The 24,686-nt window shown below is 40.5% G+C and overlaps 1 protein-coding gene across 3 annotated transcripts in view; it reads left to right on the forward strand.

Annotated features, from left to right (window-relative positions):
- Positions 1–24,686, forward strand: part of DCAF5 (DDB1 and CUL4 associated factor 5) — a 94,255-nt gene that overhangs the window by 16,569 nt on the left and 53,000 nt on the right. For 2 of the 3 annotated variants that reach the window (XM_026519661.4, XM_026519659.4), the window contains exons 2-5: positions 7,647–7,790; positions 10,275–10,311; positions 11,210–11,349; positions 13,082–13,211. In XM_026519661.4, coding sequence (XP_026375446.1) covers positions 7,679–7,790; positions 10,275–10,311; positions 11,210–11,349; positions 13,082–13,211 — 419 coding nt within the window. In that variant the 5' untranslated portion in view covers positions 7,647–7,678. The remainder of the gene's footprint in view (positions 1–7,646; positions 7,791–10,274; positions 10,312–11,209; positions 11,350–13,081; positions 13,212–24,686) is intronic. The other variant, XM_026519660.4, reaches the window with a different exon arrangement.

Below are 24,686 nucleotides of genomic sequence, written 5' to 3' on the forward strand. Positions count from 1 at the left end.
AAAATCTTAAAAAAATGTATCATGCTATTCATACTCTTATGCCACCTAAAACAAGAGTTGGAAACATTCGGACAAATTCATGAATGACACGTATAAGAAACTAGAACATTTCGAGGGGTCTGTATATCTAATATATGACACACTGGGTAAGTGTTTTTACATTATCTCAATACACACAACAACCCTGCGAGATAGTTGGTATTTTATTCATTTTAGAATCATAAACTGAGGTTAGAGAAGTAGAATACCTCGCCCAGGGACACATGGGTAGTGCATCTGTGCACTTTTCTTCTAGAGCTTGTACTTAACTTCATGTGCCCTTCCATAGTACCACCTTTGCTAGGACCCCAAATCCTGGCTCTAATCCCATTTTAAAAAAGAAAATAGTGTTTTGAATTGTTAATACAGTCGCTAACACTTTTTTATCTTAGTGATTATTCCGTGTCAGTACAGACAGAAGTGCCTCATGCTTTTTTTTCCCCTAGGTGTCCCAATACATGGTACATACATGAACAATCAGCTTTTTTGCATTTTTATTGTGGTAAAATACACATAACACAAAAGTTACCATTTTTACTATTTTTAACTGTATAGTTCATTGCATAAAGTGCATTCACATTGTTATGGAACCATCATCACCGTTCATTTTCAGGACTTTTTCATCTTGCAAAACTGAAACTGTGTTCCCATTAAACAACCACTTCCCGTTGTCCCCCTCCCCCCAAACCCCTGGCAGCCACCATCTACATTATGTCACTATGAATTTGACTAGATGCCTTAGTTGGTCCGAGGGTTGTGGGTTATTGTTAATCTGTTTGACTAGATGCCTCATATAAGTGAAATTGAACAGTATTTGTCTTTTTGTGTTTGGTTTGTTTCATTGAACAGTAATTTTAACCCAACTTCTACTGATGGCCTTTTAAATGGTTTAGTCTCTTGCTCTTCAGATAATGTGCTGCAGACATATTTGATCCTGAGTTTCAGAATGCTCTCTCAGTCCCGTCCTCTGCTTGGCTGAATTTCTGAGGAGGCCCAAAACAAATTCTTTTCCTTCTGGGCCTCAGCTTTTCTGGACCATAAAAAAAGAATAAATTTAAATAATAACTTCTGTTACAGTATGCTATGAGGTCTTGTATAGTTTTTGCTTATTTTTTTTTTTTAAAGATTTTTTATTTATTTATTTGACATAGATAGAGACAGCCAGCGAGAGAGGGAACACAAGCAGGGGGAGTGGGAGAGGAAGAAGCAGGCTCATAGCAGAGGAGCCTGATGTGGGGCTCGATCCCATAACGCCGGGATCACGCCCTGAGCCAAAGGCAGACGCTTAACCGCTGTGCCACCCAGGCGCCCCTTAAAAGGTTTTTTTTAACTACGAAACTGCTGCCACAGTGTGATTATAGTACATTTTGGGATGAGTTGGTGAGTTTAGTGCAGAATTAAATCAATCCAAAATGACCAGTGTCAGAATAGCTATGTTCCTTTGGCATTCTCAGATGAATTAAAGCTAAGCATTTGTTCATGAGGAAATCAGGCTTAGAAGCCCTGTCCTCTGCTTGTCCCTTGCCTGGTCCTGGTGCCAAGCAGAAAGGCCTTTCCTTCCTACGAGGTCCCTGTGCTCCCCCAGAGAAGCCCTAGAGAGACTGGGGTCAACCCCATGGAAGCACCCCGGCCATCAGGCTCGCAGAGCTGGCTTAAAGGATCAAACTCTTCACCTGGATTATTTGCAGGTCCGACAGTCTCTCTGCATGGAAGCATCCAATACACCTCTACTCTTTTGAATTTGACTAGATGATTCACAGAGAGAGGAGAACTATCGAGTTTTTTTCAGGTTCTGAACTGATTTATCCTTATTTCACCAGCCCTCCTTTGCTTTGTGGGGTCAGAGATTTGGCCACAGCTGTCATGCTCCCTCTACTGGCTTAAAAGTAGCTCAGCAATTTCAGGTGATGACCTAGTTTGCGCCCACTGTGGTTTTTGACAATACATGGTTGAAAAGTGTTGTCTTTGCACAGAACTCTTAATACCTTGCCTAAGGAAATTAATGTGTGCGTGGGCGGGGGGTGCACCTTACTTCTTCTGACACTAACCTTGAGGGCAAAGTAGAAGAAGCAGGCCCTGCCACAGCCATAATTTCTGCCTCAGTGATTCCAATCTCCTGTGGACTTGGGCTGTCATCATCATGTTAGATACTAAGGACACATCATTTTAAATGATCCCAAGGCATTCTACAAATAACCATGTGTTTTAAATTACTAAACATTGTTTGGCAAAATTAAATCATCCTATCAATGTCTAGAATGAACACTAAAGATAATGCTGTCTGGATGATGCTGGAAGACCCTTAGCTGAGAATGGTTATGTCTCTAAAGTGCATAGGTGTAGATATTATTTTCTTTTTTATTAAACTGTTTTTTTTAAGCTGCTCCAGTTCAGGAGAGGTTGTGCTGCCTGGCATTGGTCTGAGTGAATAAATAGAAGTGCCATCAGTTCTGTATTTCTTTGCCATGAGTATCCCAGCCCATCCTGGGGAGTCTTGTTTTAATTTTTCTTTTTCTGTCATGAACATTTTTTAAAAAGTTTTCTTTATTTAAGTAATCTCTACATCCAGTGTGGGCTCAAACTCACAACCCTGAGATTAAGAGTCACATTCTCTTCTGACTGAGCCTACCAGGCGCCCCTCTATCATGAACATTTTATTTTTTATTTTTATTTTTTTAAAGATTTTATTTATTTATTTGACAGAGAGAGAGACAGCCAGCAAGAGAGGGAACACAAGCAGGGGGAGTGGGAGAGGAAGAAGCAGGCTCCCAGCAGAGGAGCCCGATATGGGGCTTGATCCCAGGACTCCGGGATCATGCCCTGAGCCGAAGGCAGACGCTTAACGACTGAGCCACCCAGGCGCCCCTATCATGAACATTTTAAAAATCCAAAATGTTTTGTTTTATGGAAATGTTCAAACATTCATGGAAGTATAGTATTCCCAGCTGTAGTAATTACCAACATTTTATTGATCACCTATTCCCCCTACCTTTTTTTTTTTCTGGAATATTTTAAAGGAAATTCCAGAGATACTATTTCGCCTATTTCAGTATGCATCCCTAATTGATAAGCACTTTTTCTTTTTTAACAGCACCACAGTGCCATTATTCTACTTAAGATACATAACAATACTGGGGCACCTGGCTGGCATAGTCAATAGAGCATGTGACTCTTGATCTTAGAGTTGTGAATTCAAGCCCCAAGTTGCGTGTGGAGCCTACTTAAAATAAGAGACATAACAATACTTCCTTAATATCATAAAACATAAAAGTAGAGAGATGAGCACTGAGTAATGCATAGAATTGTTGAATCACTATATTGTACACCTGAAACTAATAAAATTATGTTAAATACATGAAATTTAAAAAATCAATTAAAGCAAAAAAAGTAATTGGATTTGACAAAATGTTGACAGTTTGTTAAATTTGCTTGTAATCTTTTTTTAAAGAAACAAAACTTTACGGATACAGTCGAAGTCCATTTTTACCAGATGTGTTTACGAACAATATATGGTATAACTTTGTATATTTAAAAATATATACTTAATGTTATCTTTTACATATCCTTCTGAAACTTTATTACTTACCATTAGGTTTTCAAGATTTATTCATGTTGTTACACATATTTCTAGTTCATTTTAACTGCTCTATGGTGTTCTGTTTGGTTTAGATTTAATTTGTATTTGTATTCCAATAGAACTTATTAATTTATATATTTGTGAATATGTTGTTTGCTTTATGCTATTATAAACAGTGATGCAGTGAACATTCTTGTACATTTCCTTGTGGCACTTTGTAGGAATGTATTTAAATTGTAATATGCATTCCCCTGATTACTTTAGAGGTTGAGATCCTCTGTAATATTTTTTGGCTATTTGGATTTCCTCTTCTGTGAATTGTCACATTTGCCTCTTTTCCTAATAGTTTTAAAAATTGATTTGCAGGAATTCTTTGTATATTTTGGATACTAAGCCATTGTCAGTTTTGTGTATTGCTAGAATCCTTAAATTCAGGCAGTCTTTTCCTGGTCCCTCCCTGTTCCTGGTCTCTCAGTTTACTCCAGTTCAGCCAGCATCTATTTTTATTCCTATGCTCCCTTGTTTTATTCTAACCTATACATTTGTGAGTCATGTTACCAAGGTGGGGAATCCCTTCAGTTGTCCATTAGATGAATTTCTTTGTCATTTATGGTTTATTTTTGGTTCTGTAAGGCAGGCAACGTAGAATAGTGGTTAAGAATGAAGGCTATAGGGGCGCCTGGGTAGCGCAGTCGTTAAGCATCTGCCTTCGGCTCAGGGTGTGATCCCGGTTTTCCGGGATCGAGTCCCACATCGGGCTCCTCTGCTGGGAGCCTGCTTCTTCCTCTCCCACTCCCCTGCTGTGTTCCCTCTCTCGCTGGCTGTCTCTCTGTCACATAAATAAATAAAATCTAAAACAAAAAAAAAAAAGAATGGAGGCTATAGAGTCTTAACTGCTTGCTTTTGCATCTTAACTCAACCACATTACTTACTGTGTGTGACCATGGTAAGTTACTTCACCCTCTTGTACTTGGCTTTATAATCTATAAAGTCCATGCGGGTAGAGCTGTTGTGATCCCCATTTTATATTTGATGAAACTCAGGCTCAGAGAGATTAGATTAGAAACATGAGTAAGTAGAAAAAACATGTGGGCCTTTTTATCTTTTAATTTTACACTTTAGATAGAGAAATGGGTACAGAGAAACACTTCTGTAATATAGGATACGCAGTAGCAAAAGCCATGATAGGTCCCTGACCTGTGGCCTCAGTGTTGGGGAAAAACAGTAAGAGTAGAACTATGGGGAACTAAAGTGCCCACTGCCTGTATAAGTCTATTAATAGGGTGAAAAACTCCTCTGTGTCATTATTCATTAAAAGAAAACAACAAAAACCCCAGCCTTTATATTTATGACTTTAACTTAAAATAGATATAGAATTTTTCTTAAGATTTTATTTTTAAGTAATCTCTACACCCAACATGGAGCTTGAACTCACAATCCTGAAATCAAGAGTTGCATGCTCCACTGACTAAACCAGCCAGGCGCCCCAAGATACAGAATTTAGATAACCATCCCAGGCCAGAGAACTCATAGTTGAAATAGGCAAATCATAAACACAGAACACTGGGCCACACTTAAGGGTTCAGTTTGGTAGACAATGAAGGGGGAGGAGGAATAGAACTTAATTTTGACCAACAGTGAAAGAAAGAAGGAACTGAAGGAGCAAAGGCAACTTCTTTCTAGGGGAGAGAGAATAAGTTTGACTTGGCCACTGTCTCTTCTTTGATTTTTTTTTTTTTATTATAAAAGGAAATATGTTTATGGAAAAAAGTCAAGTACTACAGGAAGGTATAAAGTAAGTAAAAATTAAAATATGAAAGTTTCCCAGTGGTATAAACCCAAAAGAATTAAAAGCAGGGACTTGAACACCCATGTTGTTAACAACATTATTCACAATAGCCAAAAGGTGGAAACAGCCCAGATGTCCATCAGTGGATGAATGGGTAAAGAAATTATGGTGTGTGTGTATAAGAGTATTATTTACCTCAAAAAAGAATGGAATTCTGATACATGCTACAATATGGATGATCTTTGAAGATACTATGCAAAGTGAATAAAAATGACAACTATTGTATGGTTCCACTTACATGAGTTACCTAGAACAATTAAATTCATAGAGGCAAAAAGTAGAGTGGTGGTTACTGGGGATGGGAGAAGTTATTGTTTACTGGGGGCAGAATTTCAGTTTGGGATGATAGAAAGATTCGGGGGATGAATAGTGGTGATGGTTGCACAACAGTGCAAATATAGTGAATGCCACTGAACTGTATACTTAAAAATGGGTAGGATGGTAAATTCCATGTTATATGTATTTTACCACAGTAAAAAAGTTTTCCAACTCTAGCCTGGAGGTGGTGTCCACTATAAACAATTTCTTTTATAGCTATATAGATAGGCAAATATAAGCATAGATATGCAAATATGAGCATTTTAGTTCAAAGTCTACTCTTTGGGGGCACTCATTCAGGTGCTGGGGACTCCACAGTATATAAAATTGACAAGGTTCCTTTGGTCATGGAGCTTTTTAAAATGTTGTTTTACACAAAATGGATTTTGGTACACATATTGTTTTACACCTTACATTTCCCCTTAATGAAGACCTTTGGACATCTTTCCAAGTTAGTTCTTACAGATTTACTGATTTCATAGCTGCATGGTATGCCCTTATATGGATGTGCTGTAATTTGTAGCTGTTATATGGAATGGAGGAGGGGAAGAAGAGGTACAGAGATTGCTGTGGTTTGCTGCTTGTGTTTCCCTTTTGTAACTTAAATTTTTATTAGGAGAATAACATAGGCTTGTTATAAAAAGTCAGTGCCAAATATATCAAATAAAAGTAAAAGCCCTCCAATCTGTTCCCCTCTTTTAATCCTATTCCCTGGAAATGGTAACCACTGTTAATTATTGTTAACACTTGAAAGTATTCATCCTTCCAGACATTCTTAATGCATCTGGAAATATAAAAAATACATAGAATATACATATTCTCATTCTTTAGGAGCTGGCTCATGCAGTATAATACTGCTCATTTAATTCAGACTTGCAAGTTATGCAGAGGAAAGAGCTAGACTGGGCTTCATGCGAGCTAGGCTCTGTCTGGATCGTGCTGTGGCAGGCAGTTCCTTAGTTGTCATTTGCATGCTGTCCCATAGTGCGATCACATCAAGGAGAGAAAACTAGTATGCTTAGAAATATTACTGTAGAGGGGCGCCTGGGTGGCACAGCGGTTGGGCGTCTGCCTTCGGCTCAGGGCGTGATCCTGGCGTTGTGGGATCGAGCCCCACATCAGGCTCCTCTGCTATGAGCCTGCTTCTTCCTCTCCCACTCCCCCTGCTTGTGTTCCCTCTTTCGCTGGCTGTCTCTCTCTCTCTGTCAAATAAATAAATAAAATCTTTAAAAAAAAAAAATATTGCTGTAGAGTTCTTTGGTTGCAAGCGTTAGAAGCCAACTCAGCGTCTGTTAGACAAAAATGATGGGGGGGCATTATAGAAGGATTTTAGGTAGCAAGCAAAGAAATATTTATTTCTTTATTTAAAAAAGTTTTTTTTAAAGATTTTATTTATTTATTTGACAGAGAAGGAGCACAAGCAGGGGGAGCAGCAGAGGGAGAGGGAAAAGCAGGCTCTCCGCTGAGCAGGGAGCCTGATGCGGGGCTCGATCCTAGGACCCTGGGATCATGACCTGAGCTGAAGGGAGATGCTTAACTGACTGAGCCACCCAGGCACCCCAAGCGAAGAAATATTTAAACAACTGAGTCTCTGGAAAGTCAGGAATAGGGTGGCTTTGAGGGTTTCAATATCATTGTTTATCCCTTTCCATTTCTATAGGTCTGTTCAAGTTTTCCTGGGGAAAAGTGAGTGGCTTAGAGACCATGTGTCTACTGATGGTTAAGGGGGTAGAGCCTGGGTTTATGTGCACCATCAGAATCTTAACAGAGTTGGGGAGTTGCAGTTTTGGAAAGGATGGGATTCAAGGCTGGCAAAACTGAGTGTCAGCCATTTTAACCTTCGATTCTTACTCCCCTCTCAAGGAGGAGATGACCGCCGGGTTCTGCTATGGCACATGGAACAAGCTATCCATTCCAGAGTCAAGCCCATACAGCTGAAAGGAGAGCACCATTCCAACATTTTTTGCCTGGCTTTCAACAGTGGGAACACCAAAGTATTCTCTGGAGGTGAGAAGAAGGGAGATTTCTACCTTGGGCAATTCACTGCGGCTGAGATTTTAGATAAAGGAGTGCTAAAATAACTCCTTGTTTTTCTTCCTTTATTTCACTAAGCTGTAGAATTACTGGTTTCCCATAGCTTATCTTTTCTTCATTGTAGCAGTTTAGACAGGTATATGAGAGCAATTCCTCCCTCCCCCCTTCCTTTCCTTTCCTTTCCTTTCCTTTCCTTTCCTTTCCTTTCCTTTCCTTTCCTTTCTCCCCTCCTTCCTTCTATTCTTTTGATCCTTCACTCTCATTCTTTCTTTTTTGGTAGAAAACTTTTTACGTTGCAATCTGGCATGCAGAAACACACACACACATGTATTTAAAATAGTACTTAACCTTACTATGTGTGGTACATTCTGATTTTTAAAAAATTCTATTTTATTTTTAAAGATCTTAAAGGTTGTTACTCAAATTGATGTCCTGATGGCTCCTGTTTGAAAAACGTTGTGTTAGGGTACAATTGGAATGGCTTGTGCTCAGGCCAGCCTCTTGGTGATGTCTTCTATCAACCAGACTCCTTTCTGACCACCACATTTCTAGCCCTGACTTCTCTTTTGCACTGCAGATTTTCCCATGGAATATCTACCTATGTGTTCTAAAAGCAATTTAAGCGCAGCAGTTCTAAAACCAAAATTACCAGTCCTCCTCTCCTGCACAAATATTTTCTCTTGTTCCCTGAATTCCTTTTCTCAGTTATTGTCAGCATTCACCTAATGATTTAAGCTATTAGGTTTAACTTTAAGAAACTGCTGGTATTGAAGCACCTTTAACTATAAAAATGACAGTTCCACATGGTTTAGCCTAATAGAAATCTTGAAGTCATCCTCAGACTTCCCTTTCTTTCATTTACATATCTTGTTACTCAGCAACTAGACTTGAAAGCCTCTCCTATTCATCTCTTAGTTTCTGCGCTCTTTCTATACCCACTGCCCTGGTTTAGGTCCTTATCTTTGATCTGGACTGTTGCAGTGGCCTTTGTGATTTCTGCAACTAGTCTCTAACCCTCCGTCTTATTTATCACAAGTTTTCGTTTAAAAATAAAGTTTAACCATGTGAACCTCTGACCCTACAGTGTCCACAGGATTAAGTGTAAACTTCTATCTACTTCTCCAGCCTCATCTCCCTCCCCAGCAACTTGGACTCTAGCCACTAAACCACTTGCCATCTTAGGTGTCCTTGTATCATTTGCTCTTGCTGTGCCTTCATGGGTCATGATTAATTGTCCAGTCCCCACCAATTCCCCTAAGTCTTCCATTGGTAAGAGTGTTGAGTTATTGAAGTTTCTGTTCAAATGTCTTCTTCCCCATAAAAACATTCTCCTTTTCTGCCATGTACTTTCAATCTGCTCCTGAAGGAAACAGTTGCTCCTTTGTCTGTGTCCCCATTATAGAGCATATCACCACAACAAGATAACCCATTTTGTCATTATTAGTTGTTTGTGTAGATGGACTGGGAGTTCCTCAAGGGCTGGGCACAATCTTCCTCTTGTACCCTAGCACCTTAGCTGTGCCTGTTACCTAGAAGGCATTAGTATGAGTTTGATTTACTTGGTATGCACCCACAATAGAATTTATAGCCAGGAATTTAAGATGTCCGGGGCCACATCTCTACTGCTACTATTACTTTTATTTAAGTGACTGTTGGTTGTGCTTTCAGTGTAGAGTGGGAATTTTTTTTTCTTTTGTCTTTTCATATTCAGGTTTTTATGTTTGGTTATATAAACCCTTTGAAGGCAGGACTACACATATTGTGAATGTAGTATTTTTAGATTCCTTGATGGAATAAAGAAAAATGCAAGAGAAAAAAGTTGTGAATAAAAACTTTCCTATCACTTATAATCACACTATCATCAGATTTTAATGCTATGAGCTGATAAGGATATGAATAGTAGCAAACATTTATTGGGGGCTTACTAAGTGCTCAGCCCTATTCTGAGTGGTTTTACAAATGTACTCTTTGCAGTGACCCTATGAAGCAGGTACAATTATTATCCCTATTTTATAGATAAAAAAACTGAGGCATAGGTTATCTGTATTCTAAGTCTCACAGTTGAGTGTTTTGCTTTAAAAAAAAAAGCTAGCTTCGAGGAATTAATTAATTTTTCCATGATCATTTACTCTTTTTATTCTTTTTCTTAATGGCCACAGTTCTTTGTTGTTTCTATATTATATATATATATGTATATACATGTATACATATATATGTATATATAATCCATCGAATAATTCATTTTGGAAACTTATATCTAGTTGCTACTAGGCTTTCAAAAATTCTTTATATCCTTCTAAATTATTTTTACAAAACTTTTTTTCTAATTAATACTCCTAATTTATATTAACATTGACTTTGTTCATATGCTTTCTGAAAACTTTAAAATTTCATACTATGATATGGACAGGTAGCACTTTGCAGGAATTATCAAATGTCTGCTTTTCTCCCTTACAGGAAATGATGAGCAAGTTATCCTCCATGATGTCGAAAGGTAAATAGATTGTTGGTATGTGAAGGTGACTGACTCTGGTTTTCATATGAAGAGAGGCAGATACCTCTTTAGACCAAAGTAGTTGTTGGTTTTTTGAAGGAAATAACATGACGCCAGCTGTCCTTTTCTGAAACAGATTTCTGTAATAATTTTGAAATAAAATTTTGATTAAAAGAAGAAGAAAAGGATTTGTAAAGTTGGAGTGAACTTACACTTTTTAGTGAAAATTTAAAGGGAGAGGTTGGAAGAGAAGGAAACAACAACATAATAATAACTAATCTTTATGTGCCAGATACTATTCTGAGTGCTTTGCGTGCGTTCTTCAGTTTCACCCTCACAATGATTTTATGAAGCAGTACTATTCTGGTCTCATTGTGGACGAGGAAGCGGAGGTGTAGGGATGTTAGGTAACTGAAGGGCAAGTGGCGCTAGGATCTGAACTTAGGCCGCCTGGTCCCAGAGCCGTGCTCTTGCTCACGTACCAGATAGCCACATCCACCCTCTTCTTCCCCTGCTGATATCAGATCTGGCTGCTTTCAAGTGCTCCCTTGTTTTTGGAAATCAAGCACCACCCCCAAATGTACAGAAGCAGATACATTCTGCAGGAGGTGAAAACACTACACTCATCTATTGAGTCACTTTCAACTATGCTCATTTAGTGTAAAAAAACAAACTCACCATGAAATCTATAAAAAGTTTTTCTAATGGAATTTTTATTTTTTACCTGAAAGTTGAGTACCTACTTTTTAAGGAAATACAACATCCTTTGGGTTTCACTTGATTGACTTTGCACTGGAAACGAGGGAGAGTCCTACGTGAGGGACTCCGGGGCTGGGACTCTGCACTCTTGGTGTGCATGTGTGTGCCTGTGTGCCTCTCTCTGCTCTCTGTCTCTCAGCAGTGAGACCTTGGATGTGTTTGCTCACGAAGATGCGGTATATGGCTTGTCGGTGAGCCCAGTGAATGACAACATTTTTGCCAGCTCCTCAGATGATGGCCGAGTTCTCATCTGGGACATCCGGGAGTCTCCCCATGGAGGTAGGGTCAAAGGGCTGGTGGACAGTGTTGAAGAAGAGTTTGCTGTCAGGTTCATTGCAGAGGCAGTTTATGACCTGAGTAACCTGAGTGGGAGAGATGTAAAGGGCATGGTGGGGCATAAATGCGTGTCTCTAGAAGTCCCATCCTACGTCTGAGCCAGAAGTGAGGCACCTTTCTCAGGCCTTCTCTAACCGTTTGTGAGCCTCCACAGACCCGTAGACCTATCGGAAACACCACAGTACCTTGGTGTTCAGTGGCGCCAAGGAGTGGAAGATGCGGAACTTCACTGTAGAGGGCAGCCATTAGGGGCCAGCTGTGTGTGGGGCTGACACGCATGGCTCTTGGTTATTTACAGAGGACGGGGGTGTTCTGTGCTCGCGTCCGAATTTCAGCTATGTGTGTAGAAACTGAAAATGATGGCAGATGCACTCCGTTTAAGGGGGTTTGTCCATGTGAGTGCCTCCTCCAGATGTGCTCTTTGCACTTCTGAAGTGTAAAATGAAGGTTGTTTTGTTGAATTTCTCTGAAGGTTTTCAGGAAATGCATCTTTTCAGCTCGTTTCCTGCATAGAGCGTTCACTCTGTAACTCTGCCTGTGTTCAAAGACTCTTTCCTGCAGCGTTACCCTCAGTGCCTCCCCAGCCCCACCTTTAGCGCAGCTCTGTCGTGATCATACCTGTGTACACAGAATTACTTTCCTGCCTGTCTTGTCTGACAGGGTCTGGATCTTTTTATTATTCTGTGTTCAGAGCATTTAACGTGCGGGGCTGTGCCCATCATAGAGACTCAGGCTGTAAGAAAAGCTTGTTGTTGGGGTCAGGCAGATAAGGTAGCTGCAAGGAGCAGCTGTAGTTGAATCCCCATGTACTGGGGAGGTGAGAGCCTCCTCTGTCTGGATGTCCAGAGGCCTGTGCGGTGTCCCATGTGGAAATCCTGGACTGGGGAGTGTGCCGTCTATTGCTTCTAAACACTGTCCACAAGAGTATGTCCTTGGGTAGCAGTGATTCCTTCCTGGCCCGGAGCACGCTAATACAGGCAGAGGGCTACAGGGTTTCTAAGTGAAGTTGATGAGGAGCTGGCTAGATGTAAGAGTTCAAGTGTTAGGTGCCTTTTTTTTTCCTTTTCCTTTTTTTTTTTTTTTTTTTTGTAATATTCCAATACCGGGAATGAAATCATAAAATTCTAGACTGAGGCTATTTTCTCTTCAGTTTAGGGAGCAATTTAGAGAGAAGGGAAGACCATGCTATTGTTTTTCTCGCCTTCAGTTTTCTCATTGTTCTGCTTTGTCTTCATTAAATCTTTGTGTAGTTTTAAAACTTTTAATTTCTAAAACTAGTAAATTTGGATTAAGGTACAATAATCCTACCAGTAATTGGTTGTGAATTTTTTCAACGCACGTGGAAGTCAATCTTTCTTGCTGTAAAATAGCTTACCTTCCCAGTTCCTGTGACCATCCGTTTTGTCACAGGATCTGAAGAGGTAGACTACTCAGTGTTTCTGAGTATTATAGCTTCAGGTTTGTTCATATGTGTTAGAGTTGCTGTTTTCAGACTTTGTGTGTGCAAAGTGTGTGTGCTAGTCCTTGTGAGCAGGGGTGACTGCTGGGACGACATACTGCTTTGGGGCTCCAGTTACTAGGGCCGTTTCTACAGGGTCACATTCCTGCTTTGCCTGCCTCTGGCCCAGAGGTTCTGAATGACCTATGGGGCTGATTGTCATTTCTCTATTCACAGAGCCCTTCTGCCTGGCAAACTATCCATCAGCTTTTCACAGTGTCATGTTTAACCCTGTGGAGCCCAGGTTATTGGCCACAGCCAATTCAAAGGAAGGAGTGGGACTCTGGGATATTCGAAAACCTCAGAGGTGAGCCCCCTTTATTCATATGGTGTTAAAACTTGCCCCTGCCGCAACTCTCAGGTAATGTGATCAGCCAGCAAGGGTTGTGAGAACCTGTTTGGCCGTTGATCTCAATTGGCCATCTCCTAACATATACTGGTGACTTTGAACCCAGGGGAGCCCTGTCCCCAAGGGACAGGCAATGTGAGAAATCCGTACTCTTTTCCGAGAGAGTCATAAATTGTAATCTGACTCTAGACAGGTCAATTCTAGGCAAATAGATGAGAGCTTCCCTTCAGTACTGCCTTCTATTTTTAGGTCCAGGCTTCCCCAGATGCCTGGGAGCTCTTGCGGGGGGCGGGGGGCATGGAGGGGATGGAGGGGGATAATTTGTCAAACTCGTGACCACTGAACCAGAGTTTGTTACCCCCAGGCAGGAGGGGTTTTCTGCGTGGCTTCAGGAGAACTGTGAATCCCCCAGATTGTGTGGAAATTATATTATGTACCCATCTAAGGGCATCTTTCTCTGAAGGGAGTTTATTTGCTTTTTTCAGTTTCTCAAAGAGACCAGTGGCTAAGACAATAAAGGTTAAGAGCCACTGCACTATAGTGTTAGGGACCTAATGTGTTTTCCCTTCTGTTTGCATTATTAAAAGAGAACACTCAGGACAATCTTCAGCCAATGGTACAAGTCACTAATCGGAGAATTTCAGGCATCATTAAGGGAAATGTGTGGATGGGGGCGAGTAGGAGGCTTTTTCATGTCCTTTAAATCCCATGGTAGGGGGACAACTTTTTATGGCACCTGTACTTAAGCTAGCTTTGCTTTATGAAAGACTTACATGCATTGTCCTCTCTTGTGGAAATTCTGCATGGAGGTAACTTCCTACTTTGTAAAGCAGTATTGCAGAAGAATATCATGGAAAGTAAGCGAGGTTATGATTTATTTCATGGGCCTCAGATGAAAGGGGCAATTAAGTACAGAGGATTATCTTCCTTGGTGATTTTTAGTTCTAGCTAATTCTCTCCATGGGGCATTGAGGGATCTAGTACTACTTCAGCAGATCTGTAGAGGCCGGAGGGATGCTCCTGTTGTGGAGCAGGGCTCCCTGAGGCTCTGTAGGGCAGCAGAGATCCTGCCCTTTGGTGCATGCACATCCAGCCTTTGCTTTTCCCACCTACTGAGATGCATAGAGTGGCAGGACCCCTACTGTCCCTTTGCACTGTGTGTTTGGGGAGGCTCATTCCCTGCCTGTATTTCCCTGTGTTCAGCTGTAACATTCCGTGCCACTTGAGACTCTTTAAGAACAGCTGTTCTGCCTTATCCATATTACAAAGGACAGGAACTGGACTAACCGATGCCAGCCTTCTCCCAATCTACTACCTCCCATATTTACCATTGTTATGAATAGCTAGCCACTGGAGTGGGGCCCTGAGCTATTCATTTCCAGTGGAAAGCTTGAGTAGTGCATGCTGTCAGCAGTGTCTTGAGAGTAGAGGAGGGGTTGAGTGTTTTAATTCTCTTCCTAATTTCCCCGTAGCAGTTTCCTACCGTGTGTTGTATTTGGGCTTTCCTCCCTTTTCTACTTATCTCTTCACTAAACGTGGCTTCTCAAAAAAAACCCCACAAAAAACTAAGTGAGATTGTTGTTTTATTTTTCAAGTAACATTTATTAGATTTAAGGTTTTTTTTTTTTTTTTAAAGATTTTATTTATTTATTCAACAGAGATAGAGACAGTCAGCAAGAGAGGGAACACAAGCAGGGGGAGTGGAAGAGGAAGAAGCAGGCTCATAGCAGAGGAGCCTGATGTGGGGCTCGATCCCGTAACGCCAGGATCACGCCCTGAGCCGAAGGCAGACGCCTAACCGCTGTGCCACCCAGGCGCCCCAGATTTAAGGTTTATAGGAGCGCCTGGGCGGTGCAGTCGTTAAGCATCTGCCTTCGGCTCAGGGCATGATCCCGGCGTTACGGGATCGAGCCCCACATCAGGCTTCTCCGCTAGGAGCCTGCTTCTTCCTCTCCCACTGCCCCTGCTTGTGTTCCCTCTCTTGCTGGCTATCTCTGTCAAATAAATAAATAAATAAAATCTTAAAAAAAAAAAAAAAGATTTAAGGTTTATATCCAGAGAAGTATAATGAAACGAACCAAGAAAAAAAAAAAGAAAAAAATCTCATCTCCAGATTATCTCTGTTACTTAAATTTTCTACATGTTTGTATATCAGTATGGTTCTTCTTCTTGGTCTCTAGTCACTTTCCAAAGGTAACTATAATGAATAGTTTCTTATGTATCAGAACATAATTTAATACACATACTAACATGTATATCCATCCTTTAAAAATTTCAGGCTAAAGGAACCATGTATTAATACCCACTGTTTTCAACTACTTTTTTCAATTAATACGTATTGGAGCTTTATTCCTATCAGCACTTACAGATCTAGCATGTTTTTTTTTTTTTTAAGATTTCATTTTTGAGTAATCTCTCCACCTAACATGGGGCTCGAACTCACAACCCTGAGACCAAGAGTCATATGCCCCATTGACTGAGCCAGCCAGGCGCCCCCCTCTAGCACATTCTTTTAATGGCTACGTGATATTCCATGTATATGGTGTAGCCAGGACTTCTTGTTTCTAGTTCGGGCATTATAAACAGTGCTACATTGAGCCTGGTTGCACAGCTATCTTGGCCTACCTACCTTTGCAAAAATATCTGTAGGAAATTGCTGCATCAAAGGGTATATGCTTTTATATTTTTGATAAAAATTATCACATTGTCTTGCCACCACAAAAGTCTGCACTGATTTACAAACCTACCAACTGTACATGAGACTACACATTTGTCCAGACCCTTGCCAACACTTACACTGATGGGGGGAAACATTATCTTCCTATTTTGATTACGTATTTAATTATGGGTGAGGTTATATGGTTTCTTTGGTAACCTGTAGTTTTCAAAGCCCGTATGGGAGAAAAGTCATCTAATAGGGCTAATTGATACTCTTGACTGATTCCTTTCTTAGAATAAAAGGAAGAGCACAGTGGACTAGGATGTTTTTACCTGCTTCTTTCAACTCTTCTAAGGTTCTGTGTGTCTATGGGAGTGAGGCAGACAGGGGCATGAAATATTCTTGGGGTCCTGTTCTTCATCTGCTGCTATTTTGGGATTAAATTACAGATCTTTTCTGTTTGGTGTGGGAGAGGAAGAGGGGGCTCTTTGTCTTTTCCATGCAGGATTGATTATGCTGAGTTGTAATACGTGATTTGTCTCCTGAACACAGCTGCCTAGAAACCTCAACCTTGGGGCAATTCTGAATCCCCTGGGAGGACAGCCCTGGAACAAGGTAGATCTATTCCAAGGGATACTTAAAGGCTACAGAAATATTTTAGGAAATTTGCCTTAAAATTGCAGGTAAAATTGTGTATGCTTGTGTATTCGACTGAGCATACATGTCGATTTTCTTCTAGGGATTGGGGGAGAGTTTTTACTAGGTTCACATAGAGACCTTTGACCCCCAAGAGGAAAAAGTTGTTCAGTGTACTAACAATTTTAGATTTAGAACCTACTGTGGTACTTTAGCAGGCTTATAAGCAATTTTCAGCCTGTAATAACTTGGGCATGTGAGTGAATTCTGGGCCTGCTCGGGAGGCCTACTGGTCTCCTAGAAACAAATATAATCTTCATAGATCAATAAGGGGGCCTCACATGGAACACTTTTTTCTTCCTGGCTTAGCCTATGGATTGTTCCATGCTGAAATGGTTTCTTGAGCCCACCCCAAGCCTAAGCTGTACCTCTCTACTCTAGGTTGGTAGTTTGTAGGAGTGTGAGCAGGGTCATGTGTGCCCTGCTCCTACCCTGAAATAAGTTGATTAGAGGGCCGGCTAGTAGGATAAAATGTCAGCTCCAGAGGGGACTTTAATTATCATCTGTTCTGACTTCCTCATTGTGCAGATGAAGAAACTATCACAGCAAGGTGAGGGGAGGCAGAAGAGTTTGGTGGTTTAGAGTGTAGAAACTAAAGCCATCATACTGGTTACACATCCAGGTAGTATACCTTAATAGCCGTGTGATCATGAGTAAGTGACTTCACCTCTCAGTGCCTCGTAATAATAAATAATAGCTAACATTTATTAAGCATTACTTGCAAGGGATAATGACAATTATATGAACAGTTCCTTATTTAGTCCTTATGACAGCCCTATTAAATAGGTTCTGTTATTCCTATTTTAATGATAAGGATATCAAGGCACAGAGAGTTGAAATAGCTTGTGTGTGTATGAGTGTGTCATATCCACTCCCTCTTCTAAAGCAAATCAGGCACCTATACATTCTAGTTTTCTTTCATCTGTACTTCCTTGTAATAGAACTTTGTCAGAATTCCTCTCCGATTTTTCCATTACAGATGTGTCCAACTCTGAAGTCTGAGTCCTTTAGACATTCTGCCTCTGAAAGTTAAACCACTTTTCATTGCCTCCTGGTCCAGCCCCTGTCTACATGCTGGCTTTCCAAGTTTCGTGCTCTAATCCTGGAAACCTGCACATGCTATTTATTTTGCTACAAAGCTTCAGAACCGAGGTTGTAAACTAGCTGCCCATAGGTCAAATTCAACCCACAGAAATACTTTGTTTGGCCTACATCATTAATAGTGTTTGGGAAATAACACAGAAAAATCATAATTTCTAGCACCTCTTGAGAAGGTCAAAAGGTCTGGTATCATTGGATCTTTCTTCTCATGGCCACAGTCAGCTGAAGCTGTCGTGAGTTCCTCCTCAAATCTTCTAGATGTGTTTCCACCACTCCTCGATGTCTTAATCCAGGGGTGCTTTCTTCATTTACGTTACTTGCCTGGACCTATAGACATTGGAGTTTGAGAGGTCTGCTTTAGGGATTGGAGTGGTAATGAGTGGGCCATAGGGTGAACTGGGTAATAGAAAAAACTTCACATGCACAAATAGACATTGCATGTTTGGATAAAGTGCCATTCCTTTAACGCGGGTTATTTCTGCTGATGTCTTTTTACAACCATCCTGTTCTTTGTCACTGCCAACATCCGAGTTATGTCTTCCTTGGACTGGTGCAGTGGCCTCTGAACAGGTTTCAGATCTGCCATCCTCTAACATCGAGGGAGTTCAGAAAAGGTAAAGATTGCCCTGCTGTTACTCTGCTTGTCTCACCCTTTTCATTCCCTGTTTCAGCTGACTGCTCACTCACCACCTCTTTCCCTTCTCATATCTTTAATTTCTGTCACTTTCTGTCAGATACTGTTAGTTCTGTGACAGGTAATAGTGTCTTGCTTTGACAAGGATAATAAAGAGAGTGATTCTTTCCCACTCAATAATAAAACTAGGGCAAGCCAGGAATTCCTGTAAAGAGTTACCTTATAAGATGGTGCTTTCACGTGGTGTGTAAATGACACATCTGAAAATGGGCAATGAGTGCAAATTCCTACTATCAAAAAGAGATTGCTCTCAGGACCTCACCTGGCTTTGGGGGCCTATAGGTTAGATGTCTGTTTTGCAGGGACTCTGTCAATCCTGCTTCTGTAGAGGCCAAATTAAGTGTAACTCCTTGCCTTCTGAGCAAACCAGACCATCTTGGCCACATTGCATTTTGACTGTTGCTTATACTATTATGGAGCTCAGGGTACAGCTTCAGAAGCTGGAAAAGGTGCCCCATGCTCTTATGTTTGTTCATACTTTAAAGAATGAGGCTTTCTGGACCAGAATGCAAGGCCATGAGGGTAGACAAAGATTTCTTAAACATGACCCCAGAAGCACTCTACATGAAAGAAAAAAGATGATATATTGGATTTCATTCAAATTAAGAACTGGTTTGTCAAAGACACTGTTAAGTGAAAAGATGAGCCAAAAGACAAGGCATGTCTGGGAAAAAATTCTTCATCATACATGTATTGAACAACAATTCCTACCTGCAGAATCTATTCTCATAGAACTACAGATCAGTAAGTAAAAGAAAACTCAACTTTTAAAATGAGCAGAAATGTTGAATAGGTACTTCACAAAAGAAGATATACCAAATAGCCAGTAAACATTTGAAGGGTAATCAGCTTCATTACTCCTGAGGGCAGTGCAAATTAAAACCACAATGAGTTATCACCAGACATCCTGAATCGTTCAAATTAAAGAGACTGAATGTACCAAGTGTTGGCAAGGGTGTGGAGCAACTGAAATTCTCATACATTTTAGGTGAGGGTAAATTGGTACAACCACTCGGGACAACTCTTTGTCAGCATCTGCTAAAACTCAAGTAGTGACTCCATGACCCGGCAATCTCACCCTTAGGTATATCTAGGAGAAATGAGTGTGGACTTCCACCAAACATGTGTACGATAATATTCACAGATGCTTTATTCATAATAGCCAAAAGCTGGAAACAACCCAAATGTCCATCAAAGGAGAATCGATAAATAAACTGCAGAATAGCCCTACAGTGGAATATCACATAGGCTTAAAAAGAATGAACTGTAGGTACACACTTTGACGTGGCCGAATCTCACAGTCATAATGTTGAATGAAAGCAGCCAGATAGATACAGAAGTGTGTGGTGTTCAAGAACAGGCAGGTAGTAGACATCAGAACAGTGATGACATTTGGGAAGGGTATTGACTTAGGGAGGCATGAGGGGCGCTTCCAGAGTTTTATATCTGGGTGGTAGTTTTCATGGGTATATACTTTAGTAAAAAAATCATTGAGCTATACTTAGAATTAGTGCACTTTGCTATATTATTTAAAGTATATTTAATGTATTTATTTATTTAAAGTATATTTTATTTATTTGTTAGAGTGTGCACTCGAGTGAGCGTACAAACAGGGGGAGTGGCAGGCAGAGGGAGAAGCAGGCTCCCCACTAAGCAGGGAGCCCGCATGCAGGACTCAATCCCAGGAATCCAGGATCATGACCTGAGCCTAAGGCAGACACTTAACTGACTGAGCCATCCAGGTGTCTTTATTTAATGTATTTAAAGTATATTTTTTAAAAAGCCAAGGTCACTATTATCTTCACATGGGTATTTGCCTTCCCTATGATTCCAGTGGTTGTAGCAATATCACCAGCTCTTTAGGGAATGGTTTGAAGGGACAAAACAGAGAGGAGAGTCAGGAGAACCCAGCAGTTTGGATGGTATTGTAGAAAACTGCAAGAGAAAAGCTGGGGCTCATTGGAGTTCAGTTGTCCGAATGGTTAGCTCTAATTGGGGGACATGCCTTTAGTTAGCCACTCCTTTTTTTCTTTCTTCCCCCACTCACCCATCTTTACATACATACACAATGCTCAGACAAGTGTTCCAGCCACCAAAACCTGTAATAAATGCTTGTTTTCCTCCTAGAACTGTATTCCTTTCTTGTTGGTTTTAATCAATGTCACCATCACTCCCACAATCATCTGGCCCAAATCCCAGAGTTGCATTTTCCTCTTCTGTCTCTCTGTCCCTCTGCCGTACCCAGCCTTGCTATGGGTTAGTGTCTGGCCACTGTTTTTAGTTCTGAAAGCCCCGGCTCCATCTTAGGGCCACAGCACTATTTCCGGAAGGGACTGGCTACACTGGCTTCTTGATTTGCCTCATGCTTCTGCCATGTAGCACATATCCTTAACCATCACTCTTGCCGTTCCCTACCCAGGAGCTTTAGTGGATTCTTGTTATCTTTGTTCATGGCCATATCCCCAGAACCGGTATGTGGGATGCTCTAAGAAAATGTTTTTTGGAATGAATGTATGACTTACTTTACTGGATAAAATAAAAACTCCTTCAGCAAGCAATCTGCTCCTTGTCTGGTGCCAGTGTCCCTTCTTGCTCTCCTTGTACTCTCTCCTCTTGTACTCTCTTCCATATATAAACACATGTAGAGGAGGATTTCTCTCCTTCTTTCTTGCTTTTGTCTAGTCAAATTTTAGTTACCTTTCAAGGTCCACAATCAAATGGCAACTCATCAGGAAAAGCATCCTTGCTCCCTGTTACATACTTTTTGTTTTTTAAGATTTTATTTATTTGAGAGAGAGCGAGAGAGAGAGAGAGAGAGCAGGGGGCAGAGGGAGTGGGAGAAGCAGATTCCCCACTGAGCAGGGAGCCCGACTCGGGACTCAATCCAAGTCCCTGGGATCATGACCTGAGCCGAAGGCAGACACTTAACCGACTGAGCCACCCAGGTGCCCCCGTTACATATTCTTTTTCTTTTTTTAATGTTTTCTTTTTTTTATTATTTTTTTTAAAGATTTTATTTATTCATTTGACAGAGATAGAGACAGCCAGCGAGAGAGGGAACACAAGCAGGGTGAGTGGGGGAGGAAGAAGCAGGCTTCCAGTGGAGGAGCCCGATGTGGGTCTCGATCCCAGAACGCTGGGATCACTCCCTGAGCCGAAGGCAGACGCTAAACGACTGAGCCACCCAGGCGCCCCCCCGTTACATATTCTTAAGCACTGGGTGTTATACGCAACCAATGACTCCGTGAACACTGCATCAAAAACTAATGATGTACAATATGCTGGCTAATTGAACATAATAAATAAATAAACAAATAAATGATACTCTGAAAAGAAAAATAAACCAACTTCCTTTACTCACTGTGTCCCTAGCACCTAGCACAGTTTGGGCACAGAATATGCGCCAATGAATGAAGCTTTCTCTTCTATAGGAAGGGATCTCTATTCAGAGCCTCTGTAAAGTACTTATGGTCTGTGGCATGCATGTTGCTTGGCTCAGTTGCTGCTTTTGGTATCATTGGTGATCTTTTAATATGAGTGTTTATCTCTAGCTAGACCAATATTATAGTTCTTATTTCCTTCCCAGTACCCAGGAATTGCTTCTCAAAAATGAAGTGCTTGTCCTGATTTGTACTGTTACCTATCATGTTTTCCTATGGATTTTTAAGGACAGGGCCATGTTTTATTTATCTCACAGCACTTAGACTATTGTGTACCTTCAGTAAATATTGAATGAATGCAGTTTTATACTTATCCCCAAATAGTCTGTATTTTCAAAGCAAGCTTTCTGTAATGTTTTCTGGACCTGTTAATTACTTGAGTGTAATGGCATGCATCAAAATGTTGTCTCTAAGGAATAAATCCCTAGAGAAGGTTGTAGGGTTCTTTTTTTTTTTTTTTTTTTTTTTTTTTTAAAGATTTTATTTATTTATTTGACACAGAGACAGCCAGTGAGAGAGACAGCCAGTGAGAGAGAGACAAGCAGGGGGAGTGGGAGAGGAAGAAGCAGGCTCCCAGCAGAGGAGCCTGATGTGGGGCTCGATCCCAGGACTCTGGGATCACGCCCTGAGCCGAAGGCAGACGCTTAACGACTGAGCCACCCAGGTGCCCCTGGTTGTAGGGTTCTTGCTGGGTTTTGACTGCCTGTCAGATTTCTGTGGGGAAGCCAGGGATTCTGGTAAAGTTGCTGTCTGGTTTTTAGGCCACGAGGTGGAGCTCTACAATCAGCTTTGTCCACTGGAAGACACCAGGGCCCTGGTATCCTAACCCAGTGGTTTTCAAACTTCAGAGGGCATCAGAATCACCTGGGAATCTTGTTAAAATGCTCCTTCCTGGAGCGCAGGTCCAGAGATGGAATTGTTAAGACCTGAGGCAGGACCTGTGAATCTGCCATTTGAACCAGATATTCCAGATAATTTAGCAAGTTTGCATATCCTGCAAGATGGCAGCTGTGGTTATTAAAAGGTCTGTGTCGAATTCATTTCTGTGTTCATTCTGATCCAGGGTCTTTGGACTTTAGGCCAGAGCTTCCCCATGTGCATTCCTTTGCACAAAGCATAAATGTGCCTACGTGCCTGTTACAAGAGACTTCAGAACATCTGGGGAATGTCTAGTGAATGGATGGGAATTCTGGAAGCATGTACCAGTCCATATCCTTCCTTTAATATTCCTCAAGTATTGTTATGAAGGAGGTGATGTCAGATCCCTAAATCAAGTGGACTTTTTTATGGTAAAAAAAATTTTAGATATAAATAATAGTAAAATGAATTCTAATATACCTATCACTTAGCTTCAGTAATTAACTCATGGACAATCTTGTTTCATTTATTCCTCATCTGTGACCTCCCTTCCCAGTTAATTTTGAATAGATTTCCATATAACATTATATCATTTCTCTGTAAATACTTTAGTATGTATCTCTGAAAGATAATTCCTTTTTAAATTGAGATAAAATTCACATAACATAAAATTAGTCGTTTTAAAGTGAAAAAGTCAGCAACATGTAGCACATTCACAATGTTTTACAACCACCACCTCTATCTAGTTCCAAAACATTTTCATCATCTAAAGTAAAGCTCATACCCTTTATGCCATGACTCCCCAGAGTACTTTTCTCTTGGTAGCTTCTGGCTCATTGATCTGCTTTCTGTCTCTATGGATTTACTTGTTCCAGATATTTCATACGTATGTGACCTTTGGTCTGGCTTCTTGTCTTTATCATCATGTTTTTGAGATTCATCCACATTGTAGCATGTATCAGGACTGCATTCCTTTTTGTGGCTGGATAGTATTCTATTGTATGGATATACCAAATTTTGTTAGTCACCCATTGACACGCATCTGAGTTGCTTACAGTCTTTGGTATTATGACTAGTGCTACTATTAACATTCATGAATAAGTATTTGAGTGCCTGTTTTCAGTTCTTTCAGCTGTGTTCCTAGGAGTGGAATTGCTGGGTCATACAGTAATCCCATACTAAACTTTTTGAGGAACTGCCAAATTACTTTCCATAAAAAGATAATTCTTTTAAAAAACATAATCCCAATATTATCACACCTAAAAAATAACAATAACTTCTTAATATCATTGCATCTATTTCAGTTAGTGTTTAAATTTCCTTAATGTTGGGGTGCCTGGCTGGTTGATTTCGTAGAGCACATAACTCAAGCCCCACGTTGGGTGTGGAGATTACTTAAAAATAAAGTCTTAAAAAAGAAAATTTCCTTAATTGTCTCATGAATGCTGCAAATGAATCAGGATTTAGATAGGGTTCATACAAAACAATTACTTAATATGGCTACTGAGCCTCTTTTAATCTGTAGGTATTCCTGCCTTGCACTTTTTTCCCTTTCAAATCTATTTGTTAAAGAAACTGTATTATTTATCTTATGGAATTTCTCACATTTTAGATTATAGTGATTGCATTTTTATACTGTCATTTAGCATGTTCCTTCTGACCCATTTTTTCCTATAAATTGGTTTTAGATTTAGGGGCTTGAACTGATTCAGGGTTTTGTGGGTAGTTTTGTTTTTTGTTTTTTGAGGGTTTTTTTTGTTATTGTTGTTACAAAAATATTTCATAGATGGTGTTGGGTATATCCATAAGGAAGCTAAAAATGTCTAGTTTTATCTCTCCTTTTGTTTTAAAATACATTGACCGACTTCTTAGTTTGGCTTTTTAAAATACAAGTAGTACTGGTGAAGATGTGGAGAAACTGGATCACTCCTACATTGCTGGTGGGAATGTATAATAGTACAGCCACTCTGGAACGTAGTTTGGTG

This window comes from Ursus arctos, unplaced genomic scaffold (assembly GCF_023065955.2).
Source record: "Ursus arctos isolate Adak ecotype North America unplaced genomic scaffold, UrsArc2.0 scaffold_25, whole genome shotgun sequence".
Classification (NCBI taxonomy): Eukaryota; Metazoa; Chordata; class Mammalia; order Carnivora; family Ursidae; genus Ursus; species Ursus arctos.